Below are 22,957 nucleotides of genomic sequence, written 5' to 3'. Positions count from 1 at the left end.
TGCATGAGTTGGAGTGGAAAGCTAAGTGCATTTTATGTGGTAGAGGTGGGAGGCGGAGGTGGCAAAAAATACAGGTTAGAAAATGAAAGAAATAGAAAACTGAAAGGGAGTGAAGAAAGGAATAGTTACTTTGAAGAAACTAACATAAATTAAGCCCAGATGGGTGGCGGGAACCAATGTCATGTTGTAGTGCCAGTTCCCACATGCGGAGTTCTGAGAAAGTGGTGTCTTGGGGGAAGAACCCTGATGGCAGGTGTGGTGGAAACGGGCACTGAGGTTATGAATGTTATGTTGTACAGCATACTCTGCAACAGAGTATTGTGTTACTAGTATATACCCTCTACCTATGCCCATTCATATTAACTCATGACTTTGTGGTAGTCATGTCAATGTAAAAGGCTGAACAATGTTTAAATAAGAGGTGGTATGAGATGTCATTTCAGAGGCTGCTCTCCCTTTGATAGTATATGTTTCGCCAGATATGCGGCTGGTATAGATAGTGGCACGGGGATAGATAGTGGTACGAGGATGTATAGGGCAAGGCTTACAGTGGGGGCTGTCACAGACGTAGAAGCCGTAGGGTACAGAGATAGGTGCAGGAGGAGTGAAAGATCTAACAAGGATATTGTGGATATTGGGAGAGCAACAAAAAGGTGTTCTAGGCATGATGGGCAAAATGTTGGACAGAATCAACCTCATTTCAGGGCCCAGTTTTAGGAAGTCACAACCTTCATGAAATAGCTGATTAATACACTCAAGACCAGTATAATACTGACAAGGGGGGCCATGACATCGGAATGACTGATTTACTTCAAACTTTGTACATCTTTAGTTGGCCATTAAAGCAACATAATGTGCAAGTAATGAGGTGCACTACTCTGGCAATTCCAAGAAAATTGCAAGAGAAGTTTTACGCGTCTTTTATATGGCTAATGTGTGTAGATGTTGGCTGTTACAGCTCATGGTGGTCAAGTAATAAGCATTAGAACCTTAAAAGATGAACTTGTATGAGGCAACCGTTAGATTCCTGCTCAAACGTGCGTATTAATCTTTTTTTTTTTTTTTTTTCATCACTGGTCATATTAATTTATATGGCGTTTGAGAGGCAATATAATGAAAAAAGACACTGTGTATTTGCATGAAGTTTCAATTTGTTTTCCATGTCTGCATGATAAGTAGCATCCTGTAAGGTGTGATGATGTGAGCATGTCCGATGAGTAATTGTGCATTACTCTTGTGATTCGGCACATTGTAACTCATTATATTACTGATCATGAATAACATCATTTGCATTATTTAAAACTTTTATCCATTATGAATGAGGAACACTGTGACTGATGAATAAAGGTGTCTTGTAATTATTGAAACCAGTCACCTTTTGTTTTTTCCTTTAATTTTTTTTTTTTGTTCCATTACCAGATTCGAACTGCCTAGCGATTCATCAGATGGTACATTTATTAATTGTCTGCAGCAATGTGGAAGTCATGTAGAGTGATTAATAACCATTGGTTGGATTGCACTGCAGTACAATTAACGTCACAGGCAAACATTCATTATATTTTCCAGATTGCTGTGTTCACCTATATCCAACTAATGGGTATTAATCACTGTACAGAAATCCCACAGTACTGCAGACAATTAATAAATGTACCCTCTGATGATGAATCTCGAGGTGGTTCGAAACTGGTAATGCAATAATAAAAAAAAAATGAAGAACAAAACAAAAGTGACTAGTTGCAGTAATTTCAAGAAACCTTTATTCGCATAATTATTTATTTAAGTTTGACATGGGCTCTCAAAGTCTGTCCTTCATCTTTGAAAATTTAATTACATACAGTAAATAGGCAAATAACATAGTAAATTCACTAAAACTTCATGAAAATGCATGTGGTTTTTTTCCACTATATTATCTCTTAGATGTCACGTAAATTAAATAATGTGACCAGTGATAATAAAAACATAGATTAAAAAGTGTTATCAGGACTCCAACTGTTGTCTTGTCTACGAACCTCTTCCAACACGCCAAGGCTAACCACTTGACCACAGTGACTTCTTACGGTTGGCATCTTCGCACAGCTACATCAGTTACATAATACATGTAAAACTTCTCTAGTGATTTTCTCAGAATTGCCTGAGTAGTGCCCTTACTGCTTGCATGTTATGTTGTTTTAATTGCCTACTAAAGGTGTACAAAGTCTGAAGTAAATCCATGATCCCAACATTGTGGCCTCCCCTTGGAAGTGACAAGTGGTGTACTCCGAAGTTTTTTTTTTTTAGGCATGAGTAGTGCCAGGACTGGATGTGATGACCTGGAAAATTTGCTTTTGAATTAGGCTGGTCGTATAATTACATCCGGTGAAGGCTGAAGTGAGAATGGTGGTGTATAGCTGTAAAGAGTCTGCATCTGAACAAACATGTTTGCCTCAAATGCCAAGGCTGTATGGGAGGGAATGTTTCCATGTCAAACATTCCCTCTCACACAGCCTTAGAATTTGAGGCAAACATATTTGTTCAGATGCAGACTCTTCACATTAATACACCACCATTCTCACCTCAGCCTGCACTGGATATAATTACTCCACCAGCCTAGTTCAGAAGCAGATTTTCCAGTCCATCACATTCAATCTTGGAACTACTCATCAGTCCAAAAAACAACTTAGGATTACACCACTTGTCTGTCAGTAATATACTGGTCTTCAGTGTATTAATCAGCTACTTCAGCAAGGTTATGACTTCCTAAACTGTACCCTGAAATGAGGTCGATTCTGTCTGACATTTTGCCCATCACACCTAGAACATCTTTTAGTTACCCTACCAATCTCCACAATATCCTTGTTAGACCCTACACTCCTCCTGCATGTATCTCTGTACCCTATTGCTCCTATGTCTGTGACTGTCCCCGCTGTAAGCCTAGCCCTCTTGCCCTGTGCACCCTCCTGCCACTACCTATACCAGGCCTGTAACTGATAAAAACACACACTATCAATGGGAGAGCCACCTGTGAAATGACACATCATATACCAGCTGTTATTTAAACATTGTTCAGCCTTTTACATTGGCATGACTACCACAAAGTTATCAATTAATATGAATGGGCGTAGGCAGAGGGTTTATACTGGCAACACACAATGTCATGTTGCAGAGCATGCTGTACAACATAAGTCATAACCTCGGTGCCTGTTTCCACCACACCCGCCATCGGGGTTCTTCCCCCAGACACCATTTTCCCAGAACTCCGCAGGTGGAAACTGGCACTACAAGAAGTCGTTGATTCTCGCCACCCATCTGGGCTTAATTTACGTTAATTTTTTCGGTCTTGGTGTTTCTTCATGGTAACTATTCATTTCTTCACTTCCTTTCAGTTTCCTATATCTTTCACTTTCTGACCTGTCTACTTTTTGTCACCCCACTCCCACCTCTTATAATGTAAAATACACTTAGCTTTCCACTCCAACTCGTGCATGATGTTTTGGCAGTAATCTCTGTCCTGCACATTACTTTATCTTCCAGGTAGAAGCTATCAGGTTTTCAAATCATCTGATGCAGTGTCCGACAGTCAGTCTTTCCTTCTCGTCCTGTCCAGTAAGTTTCCCGTGACCCATTGTTCTGGGTGACTATTCTGAACTCTACCCCTTTTCATAAACCGCACCAGTCCTCTTTCTTCACTCCTCTTCCTTCCCCTTCAACTCTTGCGCCAGAATGAGGAACCACTGACTCCGGAAGCTTGCAAACTTTAATACATTTATGTGTGTTTTCTCCTGCTGCTGCTTGGTGAGTCAATTTTTTAGCTATCCAAGTACATTATATTTACAATCAATTAAAGGAATGTCTCAAATGCAGTCTGTGAATATAGTTACATGATGATTAAAGTGTGATGAAAATCAGTTTTCATTTAGTTTCTAACTCCGAAGTTTGTCTTCAGCTTGACTGGCTGTACAAACTCGCACGCTCATTAAAATTATTTTTGTGAAGAAGTAAATCTTTCCAGTAGCTTTTGTCAGGATTTTAATAACCAGCAATAAAAACAACAAGAGTCATATATTTCATTTAAGTGGTTGTGTCCCTTCTAAACAACTCATTCTGAATATGCAGTCTTCTCCTTGTAGTCCTGTCTGTATTACCCATGGAAGAATGAAACAGGTCACAGGTTAGTTTAGGGTTTTTCTGTTGGTCAAAAGTCCTTCATTTACATGAGAAAGGGATGTATAGACTTCCTGTAATATCACTCGAGTACAATGGCATTTTCTGCGAAGCACAGTAAGAACTTTGCTCCATTTGCATCAGTTTCATGGGAGCTGTTGGATAATTTTGTGTGTGATTTGGTCCTTAGACTATTGCAATCTGTGTGCATATTCACAAGCTGACTGATTGTCTATCAGTAATGAGCAAACTGTGTAAACAGTGTTCTCAAGGCATGAATGTTGCATCCTGTGTTGTAACTAATCAACTGGTTACTTTAATTTCAGATCACTTCTTCTGAACTGGAGATGTTTGGCTGTCTGCAACTGAACATCCTTTGACTCACTGATGCTTGGTTTTTTCCTTCTTTTTGTAACTTTGAAATTAACACCATAGAGTCTGAAATATAGAACTGTTTCTGTTGGTCTATGACTAGACAATGGTTTGTCTACAAATCACTTTCAAGACAAGACCTCTATGTGCCAGTTAACTATGTGAAAATTTACCATTACATTCCTAACTCATAAACCCAATAAAATCTCCCTAGACAACCTTCAAACTGATACAATCAAGGTTACTGATCACCTTTTGCTGGAGTCTGTGAAGAATAGTTGCACATAAGAGAGAGATGATTTTATGTAATGTATGCTGTGTTTTTAATTTTTGTACAGCATATATTAAACAGGCAATTATAATAAAACTGATTGTGTTTGCAATCTGCAAAGTTGATACTTTTGTCACTGTAATAATTCATCTGGAGAGAAATTTCAAAGTTGGGAACTCTTTAAAGCATTTGAATAACTTTTATGTCTTCTGTAAGTCGGGCTTGGTGGTCTAGTGTTAAAGGGCGAACCTGGAGACCATAATGTCAGACACTGGAATTTTTCTGTCTGCCTTTATGCTAGCCTTGAGCTCTAAATGATGTCAAGATACACCAGGAGTGAAATGTGGTTCAGATTCCATTTTAAACTCTAGGTGCCCTTTTCCCAGTAGGATTTCCAGGGTAGATTAAGTGAGCACAAGTCACCGAAGTGGTGTCCAGTGGAAATAACTTGCAGACAGATGGTTGAACATTTCTCCTGGGTGGTGTGCAGCCAGTTATGTCATACCAATATACCTTCTTACACCTTCTGTGTATGCAGGGTGCTCGGAAATTCCAGTTACACACTTAAAGGGCTTTTAGAGGGGGGTGAGTAGAGAATATTTTGAAATGGAACCATGGCCAGGCATGTACTGTTCCCATGCTACAACCATTTGAGAACATGTTGGTAACACAACTACTTTGCAAGTAATTGCTCAGGTGTGGCCCAGTACATCACTTTTTTTATAATTCCACTCACTTATTAACTGCCAAAGAAATTGCTTGTGTACTTGACGGATTCTCTTCAACGTGATGCAGTATGGCCTCTTGCAGTTTGGATGCGTGGTGGCTTCTCATAGCATCACAGTCATGCCTGATGATGGTGAAGGTACACTTTCTTGAAGCCATTGCATAAATTGTGGCAAAAAGAGTACATGATGGAGTCGGACGTTGTGGAAAACGATCTTGGTAAAGGTGACTAGCAGTTCTTCCATTATCATGAGCTTCGCCATTCAGAAACACCATATTAATGTATTCTGTAAATGTGTACTCGACCAAGTTGCTCTAACATTCACAGACACATGAATGTGGCTTGAACCAGGTCAGGGAGGTAGGATACATGCCAAATGACATCATCAGCCGATTTGACGTAACAGTCCCTCACCATGACTACCCTTTGCATGCCTACCTAGTGAATGCGTTTTATTTTGGTCCAGTACTGGCAGTTCTAAAAATTTATTTTATTTTTGGTGCAAGACTGCACCTTTTTGTTTGGTTTTTCATTATTGCATGTTTTGTATTTGGGCCTTGTTTCTTACTGCACTTTGTTTCAAGCAACTGTGCATCCACACATTGGCATATCTTTCTTTGTGTGTTCACTCTCAATAATATATAGTAAATATATCCTAATAAATGGTAGAGGATTCTTATAAAAGCACCAGCTGATTCTAATTAAACTGACGGTGTTCTGAGTGCTGTGGTGCAGGCTGTATACATTGTAGGATGCTGAAACAACATGCATATGTTCAATAATCAGTGTGCTTGTGGAGTATACTGAAAAAATAGTAGTTCCATTTTCTGCCACCATGTGAAAATATGGTGCTGTAAGCATTTGGAATGTGGTGTAGTTGCAGGAAAAGGGGAGGAACGATCAAACATAAGGTAATGGTGGTTCTGTCACTTTTGTTAGAATATGGTCACGAGTTATAATGTGTTCAGTATGGTCCCTGGCTTGGCAGCATACTGCACTAATAACACTACACGGTCTACAGTTGCTTGCAGATTATTCAGTCTAGTCAGAGCGATATGTCATCATATGATGTCTTTCAGATCTGGAAGAGTTCGGATACATCCCCTATTAGACATGATCCCTACAACCAGAAGTCACATGGATTTAGGTTAGGGGATCTGGAAGGCCACATATGTTGAAACTGCCTGGAGATGATGTGGCCCCATCTTGCATGAAAATAGCTGTTTAAACACAGTCGTGTTCTTGCAAAACTGGAATCATGTGTTGCACAAGGAGGTCCTTATAGTGTGCAGATGTTGCTGTACACCTAACAGGCGTGCAAGGTGTCATCTTCTCGAAGAAAAATGGACTGAGAATGAATGAGCTTGCAAAACTACACCACAGAGTCACATAAGCTGAGTGCAGTGGATGTTCTTGCACAACATGTGGCGGAGTAAATCCCCACATGTGACAGTTCAGTTCTGTGCATTCACGGCACCATGCAGAGTTAAATGGGCCTTGCCTGTACAAAGAATCTTCCCTGGCCACATGTCATACACTTCCATGTGTGCCAAAAGAACGAAGGGCCAAGTCATGGTGTTGTAACCTATCTTGGGATTTCATTTGGTAGATGTTCTGAATGCCATACCAGTATAAAATGCGCCACAAAATCTTCTGATCTGTTGACCAAAGGGGAAACAATTCCCAGTTCCTGTGACACAGCTTGAGTACTGGCTGCAGAATGAGGCATGGGCTGTGCGGTTAGCTATAGCTGTAGCAGCTTCAACTACTGCCATGGGAATGAGCCACCTCCTTCTCCCTAGTGATCTCCCCAATTCAACTGTTTCTCCAGATTTCTTGATCATATTCTTTATCCCATTTATTGACATGGGGCATCTTCACAGCTGTTTCTGTCAGTGATATTCCTACTACTATTGCTGCTGTTCTGATAAACCTTTACCTGCAGTGCATGTTTTTTCTTCTCAATAGCCATTGCGTTTCTTATAAAAACTTCAATCTTATTGACTGTTTACACCAACAGTCATTTCATAAAAAAATCAACTAATGTCGCCAAGTGACAAACAGCCTACTGTTGTTTAAAACACAAACATTTCACATGTGCCTGTTTAGAGTGCCATATTTTCTCCAGCCGGTGGAAAGTGGAACTATTATTTTTTTCAGCACACTCCATGAGCACACTGATTAATGAACATATGTACGATGTTTCAGCAACTTGTGAGACATACAGCCTACCTTGCACCACTCAGAACACTGTGTTTAATTATAACCACCAGGTATTTTCTTCTACCACCTTTTTTTTGTGCTGTGGCATAAGCTTAAACACATTGTGTAGTAGAGACACATGAAACTATGCTATTGGCCATTTTCACTCTGTTTGTACCCTTGTGGAGAGCGTGTGCAGGTGAATCTTACAGGTCCTGTATGTGGGGAAAGAACTTCGTGTGTCACATCCCCGCTAATTTGAGAGAACGTAGCAATGTGTCAATATGGTCAACTGTCCCCATACTTGATTTGTAAACTACAACACAGTATGGTTTCTCATTTGTTGCACCAGTCTTTCTGTTGGTTTCTGCTGTCTCACATTTTTGTGGTATTACAGGTAGTCAGTAACAATATTACTTTTATTATAGCACTTTGTGACAAGCATTACATCAGTAATGCCCATTCATACAAAAAGTGCCAGATGTGGTTGTCTCATAGTTAGGAAGTCAGGGGACCAACTTTAGGTTTGAATGCCAATTGTCAACTTAAAGTGAGTGTTCTCATTTGAAATATGGCTCCATGAGTGTTACCACTATGTTGGCAAATTTCTCCAAATTGTGGAAGCCAGATCAATGATATAACTTGTCCAACAGTTGTACAGCACAAATGTTTTGTATTCCAAACCTACTTCTTTTGGATGATGTGTACTGTTTGAAAGATAATTGCCCTTTGAACAATGACAGACTTTCATTGCTGCAGTGTTTTCTATATGGGTGAAATACATTGTGAAATTCTAGTGTAGAATAGCAGGTCTCCTTAATTTGTGGAAGAGTTGTCACTAAAATGAAGCATTCTCAAAATCAATTAAAAATGATCTCTGGGACACGTATTATGTTTGAGTATAATTACTTTTCTGGATACTAGAAATCTACTCTGTAGGAATCAGCACGGGTTTCGAAAAAGACGGTCGTGTGAAACCCAGCTCGTGCTATTCGTCCACGAGACTCAGAGGGCCATAGACACGGGTTCCCAGGTAGATGCCGTGTTCCTTGACTTCCGCAAGGCGTTCGATACAGTTCCCCACAGTCATTTAATGAACAAAGTAAGAGCATATGGACTATCAGACCAATTGTGTGATTGGATTGAAGAGTTCCTAGATAACAGAACACAGCATGTCATTCTCAGTGGAGAGAAGTCTTCTGAAGTAAGAGCGATTTCAGGTGTGCCGCAGGGGAGTGTCATAGGACCGTTGCTATTCACAATATACATAAATGACCTTGTGGATGACATCGGAAGTTCACTGAGGCTTTTTGCAGATGATGCTGTGGTGTATCGAGAGGTCGTAACAATGGAAAATTGTACTGAAATGCAGGAGGATCTGCAACGAATTGACGCATGGTGCAGGGAATGGCAATTGAATCTCAATGTAGACAAGTGTAATGTGCTGTGAATACATAGAAAGATAGATCCCTTATCATTTAGCTACAAAATAGCAGGTCAGCAACTGGAAGCAGTTAATTCCATAAATTATCTGGGAGTACGCATTAGGAGTGATTTAAAATGGAATGATCATATAAAGTTGATCATCGGTAAAGCAGATGCCAGACTGAGATTCATTGGAAGAATCCTAAGGAAATGCAATCCGAAAACAAAGGAAGTAGGTTATAGTACGCTTGTTCGCCCACTGCTTGAATACTGCTCAGCAGTGTGGGATCCGTACCAGATAGGGTTGATAGAAGAGATAGAGAAGATCCAACGGAGAGCAGTGTGCTTCGTTACAGGATCATTTAGTAATTGCGAAAGCGTTACGGAGATGATAGATAAACTCCAGTGGAAGACTCTGCAGGAGAGACGCGCAGTAGCTCGGTACGGGCTTTTGTTGAAGTTTCGGGAACATACCTTCACGGAGGAGTCAAACAGTATATTGCTCCCGCCTACGTATATCTCGCGAAGAGACCATGAGGATAAAATCAGAGAGATTAGAGCCCACACAGAAGCATACCGACAATCCTTTCCACGAACAATACGAGACTGGAATAGAAGGGAGAACCGATAGAGGTACTCAGGGTACCCTCCGCCACACACCGTCAGGTGGCTTGCGGAGTATGGATGTAGATGTAGATGTAGATGGGTGTAATTAAATTGAAAACTGCAGTTTTTAAGAGAATGTGTCTAGACTAATTTTCAGCTTTTCATAAGGATCATAAGCACACAAATGCAGTGGGGAAATAACTTCTTCAAATGCCATATTTCCACCATGACTATCTAAAATGCAGGGATACTTTGGTATTTGCCTTGGTATGAAAATATAATCTATTGGCTTTGTGTGCTACAAATTTCATCATACTTTCTAATAAAATATCAGGAAAAAGAGTAGGATGATGCAGTATTGTCATAATATGAACTTGTCTGAAGCTGAGTCATCAAACACATGCACAAATGGATGAATTTGTCATAGTCAAACCTGTTGCTAAAGCATACTTTTTTCCCAAATATTTTGCTTGCACTTTGAGACACTTCAGATTCTCAAGAACTTTCATCTCTTGTTGAAGCAGGTGGACGTTATATCAGTTCATAGACATGGCTCAGAACTATTACTTCAGGATTCTGTCAAAAGTTGTTGCTGTGATCACAATCAATGAGTTTTTACATTAATATCGTTGTGCACAGACTCTGACTGAGCAGGCTAAATGTTGAAAAGCTATTTGACACTGTGTGGCTATATGGCTCTGTGTTTTAACATGCCCAGAGCATACAGGTACACGAGTGGAAGCATGTCTTAATGCATTAGGAACACACCAGGGTCTCCATGGCTGCACACCCTAACATGTTCAGTGCACCTGAGAACAGGACCTAGGCATGTGTTAATCCATTATACATGAGTCAAAGAATTAAAAAAATAACCTCACTTATCACTACATGCATTGTCTAAACCTGTCAATTCAAATTTGATTGCTTCCTTGTTTGGAAGCCAACTTTTTAAAAAATGTAAACTGAATATGCATCTTTTGATGCATCAAATTGGTAGCCCCATAGTTCTCTCCTTACTTTTAGGAATCATTTATTCTCGCAAAAGCAGGATGAGTTGACATCTGAAAATGACTTCGTTATTAAAAACACTTTTTGTATAATTTAGTTGGGAGCAATGCTGTATTGTGACATTTTGTAAACAACAAAAGAAATAATACAGTCATAGGTATTTGTTTCAAACTTAGGTGACTTTTCAGCAGTTGTGTGCTGAAGTTGCTACGCAATTGGGTGGTTAAAGTATTTTAGGAAGATGATCCCAGTGTCACACCTCTGTCATAGAATTCAACATTGGTACAGTTACTAAAATTGTTCAACAGCTTTCTGTGCTCATTATGTGACAGTGTTTCTGAATTACACATAGTCATCTCCATATGGTGGTACCCAAGGGTACAATAATTCTTGATTTCCGAACAAAAAGCTGTGAAAATGGGAACATGCCATGAGTTAATGTATTAAAATTACTAATGGATATGATGTGTTTCTGTAACCAGTTATGATGTGTGGATATATGTATCATAATAATCCTGAAGAAAAACAAGCCAGTACACTTTGGAAGGCATCATGTTCTTCAACACAAAGATAGACAGAATTCATTCTATATGCAGCAGATGACAATGGTTATTTATTTCAACTATGAGAATTTTTTTGCCATTTTACAGGATTTTTGAAGTTAAACATTATCAGAGAGATACTTATCATTGGCAAATTGTAATTTTTTGCAAGGTTCTTTTCTGTTCCAGTTTTGAAAGATCTTTATAATGATTAGAACTGCCTGTTCTTGAGTTTGCCACCCACTGAAATCTTTGCATCCTTCTATGATATTTATTTTATGCTGCTTCGTAAACTTCCAGATTAACATCTTGAATACCTCAGAATAACCCTTCTTCCTGCCATTGGTATTTAATCATGCAACTTAATTTCTAAGATCTTACTGTTTTATATTTGATATGCACCCTGCTATCAGTGCTTCAGATTTCGCACTATTCGCGTAGTTGGACATATGAACATGTTGTTTTGCTGGCTATTATGTTTATTCTTTTGCAGGCAAGGGAAACACTTCAGCAGTTCGCTGCTTCATTCCACAGATTACTGTTAAAGAGCAGGAGTGGCTGGGTGCAATTGTTATAGTTGTGGGTGGTACTAATACAATTGTTTTTGAAGTAATTTTGCTGTGTGTTAAAACAAATAAAGATAATTGGTACACTGAAATAGTCTTAATGTTGTTGACTAACTTTATTGGTTAACTGTCATGATACCAAAAGTTCTGCAAAAAATTTACACAGGCTTTGTTTTGTAAGGATGTAACTACATTCTGAATACTAGTAACATTCCACTGCATTTTATTGAAAGAACTTTAGTTTTATGCTGCACACTGTAGGTTGTAACTCAGATTGCACTGTAATCAGCTAGCTTATTGTCTGTACATTATTGGTTTCAAATTTCACTACAGAGCTTGTAATGTGATGGCTGAAAAACTGCCAACTAAAGTATTAAAATGGACTAGATATGTTTCTGTATCATTTTATAGCTTATGTGTTTGGGTCATCTGTGAGTACAAATGCAGGACAATAGTTTTTGTGGGAAATAAATGTATTAAAAATGAGCAAAATAGAAATGTTTGCTTTTGCTCAGTTTATATGATGTCATTCCTGTCTGTTGTTTGAGATGGGGAAATAGGCATATAATCAGGAAAGATGCTCTGTATTATTAATTAAAGATGAAAAAGACATTACCATTCTTGTTTTTATATATTTTTTTTTATCTTCTGTCTGTATTCATGTTTAACATCAGTTTTCAATTTTCAGGTTTGTTGTTCATCTGACAACCTTGATCGTACTCTAAAGAGAGAAATTTCAGAGTTTTCAGAAGCCCTGCGTGGAAATGATGGCCCAAGCTCAGGACAAATTTCGTTAGAGTTTTTCCAGAAGAAAAAGAATCGGTGGCCTTTCCAGACAGAGTGTATACCTTGGGAAGTTTGGACTATAAGGCTAGAACTTATAAAACTTAACAATGAACAGGGTGAGCATAGGATATCTTTGTCATATTTGTTGTTGTTGTTCTCATGCTATTGTCTCCTGTGCAAACCTCTTCATGTCTGTGTAACTACTGTAATCTACATCCATTTGAACCTGCTTACTGTAGTCAATATTCGGTCTCTCTCTACATTTCTTACCCCTCCCCCCTTTTCTCCCCTCCTGCACCTGCAGGTGCATGCGCCCCCCCCTCCCTCTCTCTTTCTTTCTTTTTTTCTTTCTTTCTTCAATTACCAAATTGATGATTCCATGATGTCTCAGGATGTGTCCTATCAACTGTTACCGTCTTTCATTCAAGGTGAGCCACAAATTTCTTTTTTCCCCAGTTTGATTTACTACATCCTCAATAGTTACTCAATCTGCCCATCAACTTTTTAGTATTCTGGTGCAGCACCGTTGTCTGAATTACTTATCATCCATTTTTCACTTCTGTACAAGGCTACAATCCAAACCAATACCTCCAGAATAGTTGTTGTATGACTGTAATTTATATTCAATGTTAACAAATCTCTCTCTTTCAGAAACTTTTTTTTGCCATTGTTAGTCAGCATTTTTCGTACACTCTACTTTTCCATTGTCAGTTACTTTAATGCCCATATAGTAAAACTCATTGGCCGCTTTTAGTGTCTCATTTCCTAATGTAACTCTGTCAGCTCTGCCTGATTTACTTTAACAAAATTCCATTACCCGTAAACAGTCATTTTGGAAAGCTTTAAAAATAATAGAAGAGACACTTGGAGGAGAATAATTGTCGATTTATAGAAGAGGAAGAGGATCAATTGTAAAATGCCATATTTATAATGACACATTTGGAGCAGCTTCAGATTAATTTATCCTCTGTTTCTAATTTTAGATCTTGAGGAGGCTCATAACTGGGTCGAAAAGAGATACATGAGAAGTAATTTAACCCATATAATGAACTCTCATAAAAACTGTACATATCAAAACTAGACTGTAGAATATGTCCAGAAAATTTATACATTGTTCAGATACTTAGACAACTGTGCGGTCTATTACAGTTATGAGTAATTATTGTTTCTACTGTAATGTTGAATTTGAGAACTAGCTCGGCAAAAGTATGAGTAATAGCAGACTGCAATTACTGTAAAGTGTGTATGCTGTCCTTTACATTTCTGCCAATGACTTTAAATGAACATTGAAACAATGGAGATCTGCTGTGAAGTAACCCTCAAATTTAACATTAGAGGTAGTGAAATAATGAATCGTAACAGTAAATAAGGCAAGGGTGGGAAAATCACAAATGTATATTGCATAAAAACATTATCATTTGTGGGGTACCAGATTCTAATGTCAGGAAATGAATGTGTCTTAAAAAGACAAAGGTTCATACTTAGGAACATTCTCACAAAGTATAATAATGAAAATCTAAAGGCAAAACTGTGTGTTGACATTGATTGGTAAAAGATCTTGAAGAGATTTTGTGTGCCTGGAATACTAGATGACAAGCAGCTCAGTGTGCAGATGTGCTTGTAGTTCCGGGCATCACTCGACAGCGGTTTCTTGTGCGCGGTCACCACACGGTTGCCATCTACTGATGGCGCCATCCTGTACACCTCCAACTCGGACATCTATGGCGGCTTGACATACACCACCCACACCTCCGGTTGGCAATTGAAGCCCCCTGTTTATAAGCATCTGCAGGAGCTGGTTTACACATTATACAGGGTGATTCAAAAAGAATACCAGAACTTTAAAAATGTGTATTTAATGAAAGAAACATAATGTAACCTTCTGTTATACATCGTTACAAAGAGTATTTAAAAAGGTTTTTTTTCACTCAAAAACAAGTTCAGAGATGTTCAATATGGCCCCCTCCAGACACTCGAGCAATATCAACAGATAAGTGCCAATGTGGTGGTGCTCCATCCTGCTGAAATATGAATTGTTGTGCTTCTTGTTCGAGCTGAGGGAACAGCCAATTCTCTAACATCTCCAGATACTGTAGTCCAGTTACAGTAGCACCTTCGAAGAAAAAGGGACCAAAAACTTTATTGGCTGAAATGGCACAGAAAACGTTCACCTTAGGCGAGTCACGTTCACACTGAGTTGTTTCCCGCAGATTCTCAGTGCCCCATATACAGACATTGTGACGGCTGACTTTCCCGTTAGTGTGGAAAGTTGCTTCATCACTAAACACAATCTTTGAAACGAAAGAGTCATCTGTTTCCATTTGAGCAAGGATAAAATCACAGAAATCGATTCTTTTAATCTTATCAGCTGCAGACAGTGCTTGAACCAATTTCAGACGATAAGGTTTCATAATTAACCTTTTTCGTAGGACTCTCCATACAGTTGATTGTGGAATTTGCAGCTCTGCTAGCTCTGCGAGTCGATTTTCCTGGGCTGCGAACAAATGCTTGCTGGATGCGTGCTACATTTTCATCACTCGTTATCGGCCGTCCAGAACTTTTCCCTTTGCACAAACACCCATTCTCTGTAAACTGTTTATACCAACGTTTAATACACCAACTATCAGGAGGTTTAACACCATACTTCGTTCGAAATGCACGCTGAACAACTGTTGTCGATTCACTTCTGCCGTACTCAATAACACAAAAAGCTTTCTGTTGAGCGGTCGCCGTCTTAGCATCAACTGACGCTGACGCCTAGTCAACAGCTCCTCAAGCGAACAAATGTACAACTAAATGAAACTTTATAGCTCCCTTAATTCGCCGACAGATAGTGCTTAGCTCTGCCTTTTGTCGTTGCAGAGTTTTAAATTCCTAAAGTTGTGGTATTCTTTTTGAATCACCCTGTATATGTTCTTGGCTGCCAGCAGGCAGGGGCTCCCCATGCACCTGTCCATGCCCCCATCTGTGCGCCTGTTGCTGGCCCCTTGTAGCCTCAGCACATGATGCATGTGCTGCAGGCTCCACCTCAGCTGCCCAACACCTTGCACACGATGCTGCTCCTGCCACGGCCCCCTCTGCCCCCCGCACCCTCAGCAACTTTGTTGATCTGCTTTGACGACTTCATGCTGTTTACGTATATGATGATGTAAAAGTCTCTTCAGTGCTTCCTATTCTTGGCATGTGTAGGTAGGTCATCCCCAACTCCAGAGTTGTTCATAATCTTGATAGCAACTTTCTCTCGTTAGTAAGTACATTAAAACTGTAATATCTGCAGATTCTCCACAGCCAGTTGTCTTTTCTACTTCATAATGAGCCTTGAGATTGCCATATGTGACCCTCTTTTATACACTTTCCAATCAATAAAGTTCAGTGAAACATAAACAGATAGGTACATGACATGAATAGGAACTGATTATAATTTGTGTGCCTGACATAAAAAATTTAAATTTCTGTGCACATTCCATTGGAAAAAAATGTGGTCATATATCTACATTCCAATAATTAGGTTTCGATATTTGGTTGATGGATATGAAAAAAGATGTTTTGTTATTTTATTGAGTACTTGCAGCTAAGCACTAGTAGTAACGGTGATGTGTGTAGTAGATGAAGTAAAGGCTGTAATTCAGTCTTAACTGCTGGAAGCCTCCTGATGCTTAGGCAGGCAGCTTATTCAGTAACCATACAATTGATAATGAACTGTTGTTTTACAATTTCATCAGTTTATTTTAGTGTTTGTTTTTGAAATAGCAGTGTAATACACATGGGCTGGTGTACATTTTCTTTAGGTTTGATAGAAGATGACAGCTACACATAAGGATGAATTATATTGAAGTAAATAAAATGATTTCAGACAGTAGATAAGAGTTACATTGTTTGTTATAGAGAAGTTAATTGCTGTGTGAAGTACTGAATTTGAATAAAATCTTCCAGCTTTCCTACAAAGCAAAGTGATGTAGTGACATAAACACTGGAGTAGTGTGGTTTGAAATCTGACATGTGTTCCATGGTTTTTGTGAATCTGTAGGAGATAATTCTGGGATGGTTTCTTATGTTTTTGGCCTTCCCATTAAAGTACATTAATGTATTTGCATATCAGTTTAAGAAATTAATACAGATATTAACACTTTATTGTGCACCATACAACTGACCACAGGTAACCACAAAATACCGTTAATTGGTTTTGTGATGGAGTGCTGGAAGAAGAGCATTCTTTAGAGAAAATAGGGGTCTTATGTACAAAGTGTTGTGGTGCAGCTGACAGGCGGTTCACAATATCATATAGGTTGTGGTAAACAATCAGTCTTCAAACATATATGGAAAAGTTTTCCGATACTTACCATATGTTTGAAAAGGCTGCTGGTAAAAAGGGGAGGGGGGCTTGGTTATATAGACACTTGACATGAGCAAGTTTAGTGTTAATCACCCGGAAAATGTATATCCAAAGAAACAATATTATGGAAAGGATACTTGATATGCACCGTATAGCAGAGATACTGAGTTGCAGGTAGGCATAACAAAAAGACTGTTAGAAAGTGAGCTTTCGGTTAACAAGGCCTTCATTGAAACACCCCCCCCCCCCCCCCCCCCCCCCACACACACACACACACACACACACACAGTTGCTATGTTCCATCCTATATTTTCCATTGTTTGGTAACCAAAGAAATGTATTCATATTGAATACATGTGTTGTGAACAAATGCTTCTGCGTTTGAATGCTGGTGATGGAAGAAATCACCATTATTTGGCTGGCAAGGGAGGAGAGGTGGTGATATACAGTTTCTCATCACCAGGCGTTTGTGTCAATGTCATGAGTGTTCTTCCAAACCTCTCTGCAGTGTTTTGTAGAATGAGATCAAGTGACGCCATGACTGGTGATGTTAAGTTCAGTGGCCTCCTTGATGCTATTAGAGAGAAGTATTAGTCAAAGCTCTGGCACTTGGTTTAACACTCATCTTCTCTGTTTGTCAACGACAACACACACGCCACTGAACTGTACATGAACTTGTAGTCACATACACTGGACAGATACAGTGAAGGCAAAGCAGTCACAGTTCATGGAATAAAGGTGCCATTGTCTACCAGCCAATAATGCCCTAAGGCTTTTCTTTGAGCTAACTTCAGAATTGTATAAGAAAGTTGATACTATGTCATTGATAGAAGGAAAATACTAATGATACTCTTGAACTGAACTGTCATATGTTGTAAATAGCTCAGTGATGGATAACTGAAATACCAGACTATGAAGTACTTGAATATATTACAAAATTCTCAAATACTGTATTTGGCATTATAACATGAATATTCCGAGGTGATACATTGTATGGATTAAAAATGTAATGTTAGAATGCAATGGGAAGATGATGATCTATTGTGGCTTGTGCCAAGTCAATGACACAACTAAAATAATCATTGCATAAAGGCTATGTATGTTATAAAATAATGCAGGGTGGTATATTGGTTAAAGAATGTTGTTTGAAATGAGAGTTGTATGTATAATTTGCAGTCTGCAATTGTATTGAAACTTTACGTGAAATTCTTGTCAGCATCTTGCCACATCATTGTGTAAGTCAGCCAGTGTTCCTGACAAATGGAAGCATATTACACATTTTGTGTGTAGTAAATGTAACTGGGGAATGTATGTTTGTTATTTCTTGTTTGTTCAAAGCTGCCCATAACTTGTTACAATTTTTGTCACCCAAATTGCTTGACAATGCCTGAAGAAAGCAAAAGTACTCAGTTGTCAATGAAACAGGGCGTTTGTTTCAAATAAACCAGCTAGTCTGGTACAGTAAAATGGATCCTTTTGAAATCTTTGTGATTACTTCATCTTCTCCTTTAAATCATGATGTGATAAAGATGTGATAAATACTGTTTGCTGTTGATCATTTCACTTTACTCTGTAATAGCTACCACAGCTTTTTTTCCACAGATTGGCATTTAAAATTTATTAGTACCTTAACTGATAAGTTGTGATTCATAATAGCATACTTGCTCATGATGAAGAATTTCTATTGCGTACAAAATAACAACAATAATTATATATATTTTTGTTTGTGTATGTAAACTGTACTTGCATCAAAAGTAATTGCTTTGGTTACATAACATCACAGGAAATACACAATAAACTAATTTTTTTAATTACCTACAAACTTACTGTAAGGTTTTAGAATACACAGCAGACTTACACTGAATAAAGGGTGATCTAAATTATGTGCAAATCAAACAAAGCAAGGGGGGGGGGGGGGGGAGAGAGAGAGAGAGAGAGAGAGAGAGAGAGAGAGAGAGAGAGAGAGAGAGAGAGAGAGAGAGAGTGTGTGTGTGTGTGTGTGTGTGTGTGTGTGTGTGTGTGTGTGTGTGTGTGTGTCCACCAGTTAATGACAAAACAAAATCTTCATGAAAAAATTCAGTAATAGTTTATAGTTATGTCAATTTATGGACAAGGAGATGCTGTTAATTACAAAAAGAAAGAGGAGAAAAATTTGAACTTCAGAAAAGTGGTGACTAGGAATATGTCAGCAGCAAAAGTACAGTTAAAAGATGAATGTGCATATCACTGTGTACTACTGCTGTTCTTCATGAATAATAGCATTCATCTCTGAGGCAAGCAGACAACCACATAATATAGCAGAATGAACAACACGTGAGTTAGAAACTTGACTTAAAAAAAAAGACAAAAATCCCTTGAACAAAAAGAGGAAGTAAGATACCAAAGGCTGCAGTGCTTGGAATTATAGGTAAATAACAGAATTGGGGGGGGGGGGGGGGGGCGCTTGTTAGTGGGAAGGGATAAATTGATGTCTCTACAGTGCACAAGCTGGCCTTTGCAGAAAGAGGCAGCACTGGAAGAATAGAATTATATGAAGAGTAAATGTACATTCACTGAGCGACAAATCAGAATATGTTTAAAAATTCATGTCAGGGAAAAGTATTTAACCAGGGGATGGAGATGAGCCAACTATTAGTTGTGGAAGGAGATGAGCGTAAAACTTAAGGTGTTTACAAAATGTGGTGGTTGAGTGAAAGGATGAGTAAAGAACTGTGAAAAGGCAAAAGATGTAGCCAAGCAGAGGACATAATACAAAATAACAACATTAAAGCAAACCAGTGCAAGGAGTAAAGGTTTGTAAAAATATATTTATTTATTTATTTATTTGTGAGACCTTTGAGTGAATAATAAGAGTGCAGGACATTAGTGGAAAAACAGAGGTTAATAATGGTTCCAATAGAGTGAACTTTGATACAGAACTAAGTTAAAATAACTGTATATTTAAAGAACCACAATGAAGATAAGAATGAAGTAATCACATGGAGAACAAATACCAACAAAAATTTAAGATGCAATAGCTGTTCAGGATAAGATATTGGCATCATTTTAACTGGCCAGTATGGAAAATACACACATCAAAAAAAGTTTTGCATCATCTCGGTTCTGAGAGTACCGGAACCTCTACAGAAAATTGGAATAGAGATCAACATAAACATCATTTCTGTCCTTTTTATTGCTCATGAAAACCACACATTGCATGTTCTACCACCATACAGCGAGACCTTCAGAGGTGGTGGTCCAGATTGCTGTACACACCAGCACCTCTAATACCCAGTAGCAAGTCCTCTTGCATTGATGCATGCCTACATTCGTCATGGCATACTACCCACAAGTTCATCAAGGCATTGTTGGTCCAGATTGTCCCACACCTCAATGGCGATTTGGCGTATATCTGTCAGAGTGGTTGGTGGGTCACGTCATCCATAAACAGCCCTTTTCAGTCTATCCCAGGCATGTTGGATAGGGTTCATGCGTGAAGAACATGCTGGCCCCTCTAGTCAAGTGATATTGTTATCCTGAAGAAAGTCATTAACAAGATGTGCACGATGGGGGCGCAAATTGTTGTCCATGAAGAGGAATGCCTTGCCAATATGCTGCCGATATACTTGCACTATTGGTCAGACGGTGGCATTCACGTATGGTTCAGCAGTTACGGTGCCTTCCATGACCACCAGCAGCGTACGTCGGCCCCACATAATGCCACCCCAAAACCTCCACCTTGCTTCACTCACTGGACAATGTGTCTAAGGCATTCAGCCTGACCAGCTTGCCTCCGAACACATCTCTGACGATTGTCTGGTTGAAGGCATATGCGATACTCATTGGTGAAGAGAATGTGATGCCAATCCTGAGCGATCCATTCGGCGTGTTGTTGGGCCCATCTGTACTGCGCTGCATGGTGTCATAGTTGCAAAGATGGACCTCGGGAGTGAGGTTGTGTATCGTGCAGCCTACTGCGCACAGTTTGAGTTATAACATGATGTCCTGTGGCTGCATGAAAAGCATTATTCAACATTGTGGTGTTGCTGTCGGAGTTCTTCCAAGCCATAATCCGTAGGTAGCGGTCATCCACTGCCCTGGTGCGGCCTGAGCGAGGCATGTCATCGACAGTTCCTGTCTCTCTGTATCTCCTCCGTGCCTTAACAACATTGCTTTGGTTCACTCAGTCGCCCCGGACACTTCCCTTGTTGAGAGCCCTTCCTGGCACAAAGTAACAATGCAGGCATGATCGAATCGCGGTATTGACCGTCTAGGCATGGTTGAACTACAGACAACACGAGCCATGTTCCTCCATCCTGGTGGAATGACAGGAACTGATCTGCTGTTGGACCCCCTCCCTCTAATAGGTGTTGCTCATGCATTGTTGTTTACATCTTTGGGCAGGTTTAGTGACATCTCTGAACAGTCAAAGGGCCTGTGTCTGTGATACAATATCCAGTCAATGTCTATCTTCAGGAGTTCTGGGAACTGGGGTGATGCAAAACATTTTTTGGTGTGTGTAGTTTCATGGTGGTCATCTGAGAGAGAGAATACACATTGACCATAGAACAGAACAGGAATGTGTCTGTTAGTGTTATTAGATTCACAAGTATGACTGTGCTGTGCACAGAATAAACATCTCCAGTGTGTAATAGATTTTTTGCAGGGCATAGGAAAGGAACTGGCCATCTTGTAACTCTCAAATTTGAGTGGCTATTTTATTGCCTAAACTGAATTTTTGTTAATTATGTGTAGTAGATGTGTTTGTATGTGCTTTCATGCTGCCCATTATTTAATTTTCTTTTTCCACTTTCAGAGCGTCAGGTTTGCCGAGAAAAAGTTGGTGACATGCTGACAGAAAAAATATTGTACATAGCAGAAGTTATGAATAGGCATGAGTATGTCCCCAAAATGCCCAATCAGTCAGAGCTGGATTTGATTTTTGACACAACATACCCTGATGTACAGCCATACTTGTTCAAGGTAATTAATGATCATAGTTTCAGGATTTGTGTGCACATGCATTAATTGTATGTACGTATCAGTCAGTAACAAAGTAGAAACTTTGAATTAATTTTGTTCTGAAAAGGTGATATATTTATTATGTATGTTTTCTTTGTATATTTTTTCCAGGTATCATTTACAACATCAGGGCCATCAAATACATCAGTTGGTACTACAATGAAAAAGCTAATAAAGGAAACTCTTTCACTATAAGTCATTAATTTAAGTTCTATATCAATGCAAGAAATGTCTGTGTTGAAGATAACATCTGGTTCTATGTGTGAAGAAAGTGATTAATTGTGAGAAGAATATTTTTGTCAGGGAGGTGATGTGTGCAGTTCGTGTACATAGTATTTGTCCTGCCATTTATAAATTTTAAGAGAGAATGTTGAGTACCAGAGGTTATGAAGATAACTGCCATCTTCCAACAATCCTGTTGTTTTGTAATCACTCACTAATTGGTGTGTGGGTTGGTCTGCGAAACTAGTTTTAGCATTGTTGTTAATAATGTGACAGTGAATTATTTATAACTGGAGCTTGATTCGTGGTCTTCTCCTTAAATGTTTTTAATTTGAGTGTTTATTGACAGATTTGTTTTGACTACAATGTTGCAGCTCAGAAAGTCATTGTTGTTTTGAATAAATGAATGATGTATAATTTCAGCTTTGTGTATTTCCGTGCACAGGTGCATGTGCCAGCCCTCCCCTCCTGCGTGAGTGTGCTTGTGCGCATGTGGGTGTGTGTGCGCACCCACGTTTCCTTAATAAACAGTGGCATGAAGAGGTGGCACTGATTTGCTTTCTCTGTACAGCTGGCTACACTGGATGACATTCCATGTGTAGAGTCTGTTCTTCTGAGACACCGTTGAAAACTGATACACAGTTATGTGAGGGCTACAGGATTCTGTGTACTACGTGCATTCTGTAATTGTCACCCACAAAAAATTCCATCAACTAACATATTTCGACAGGTTAACAGGTTAATGTCTGAGTCAAT

At 39.1% G+C, this 22,957-nt stretch overlaps 1 protein-coding gene across 1 annotated transcript in view; it reads left to right on the top strand.

Annotated features, from left to right (window-relative positions):
- The window catches only part of LOC124555419 (autophagy-related protein 101), a 30,157-nt gene extending 7,534 nt beyond the window's left edge, over positions 1–22,623 (top strand). The window contains exons 3-5 of the mRNA XM_047129324.1: positions 12,548–12,761; positions 21,774–21,940; positions 22,091–22,623. Coding sequence (XP_046985280.1) covers positions 12,548–12,761; positions 21,774–21,940; positions 22,091–22,174 — 465 coding nt within the window. The 3' untranslated portion in view covers positions 22,175–22,623. The remainder of the gene's footprint in view (positions 1–12,547; positions 12,762–21,773; positions 21,941–22,090) is intronic.
- Positions 22,624–22,957: the final 334 nt, after the last annotated feature.

Source organism: Schistocerca americana, chromosome X (assembly GCF_021461395.2).
Source record: "Schistocerca americana isolate TAMUIC-IGC-003095 chromosome X, iqSchAmer2.1, whole genome shotgun sequence".
Classification (NCBI taxonomy): domain Eukaryota; kingdom Metazoa; phylum Arthropoda; class Insecta; order Orthoptera; family Acrididae; genus Schistocerca; species Schistocerca americana.
Note: the sequence above shows the minus strand (reverse complement) of the source record. Positions and strands in the feature narration are given on the sequence as shown.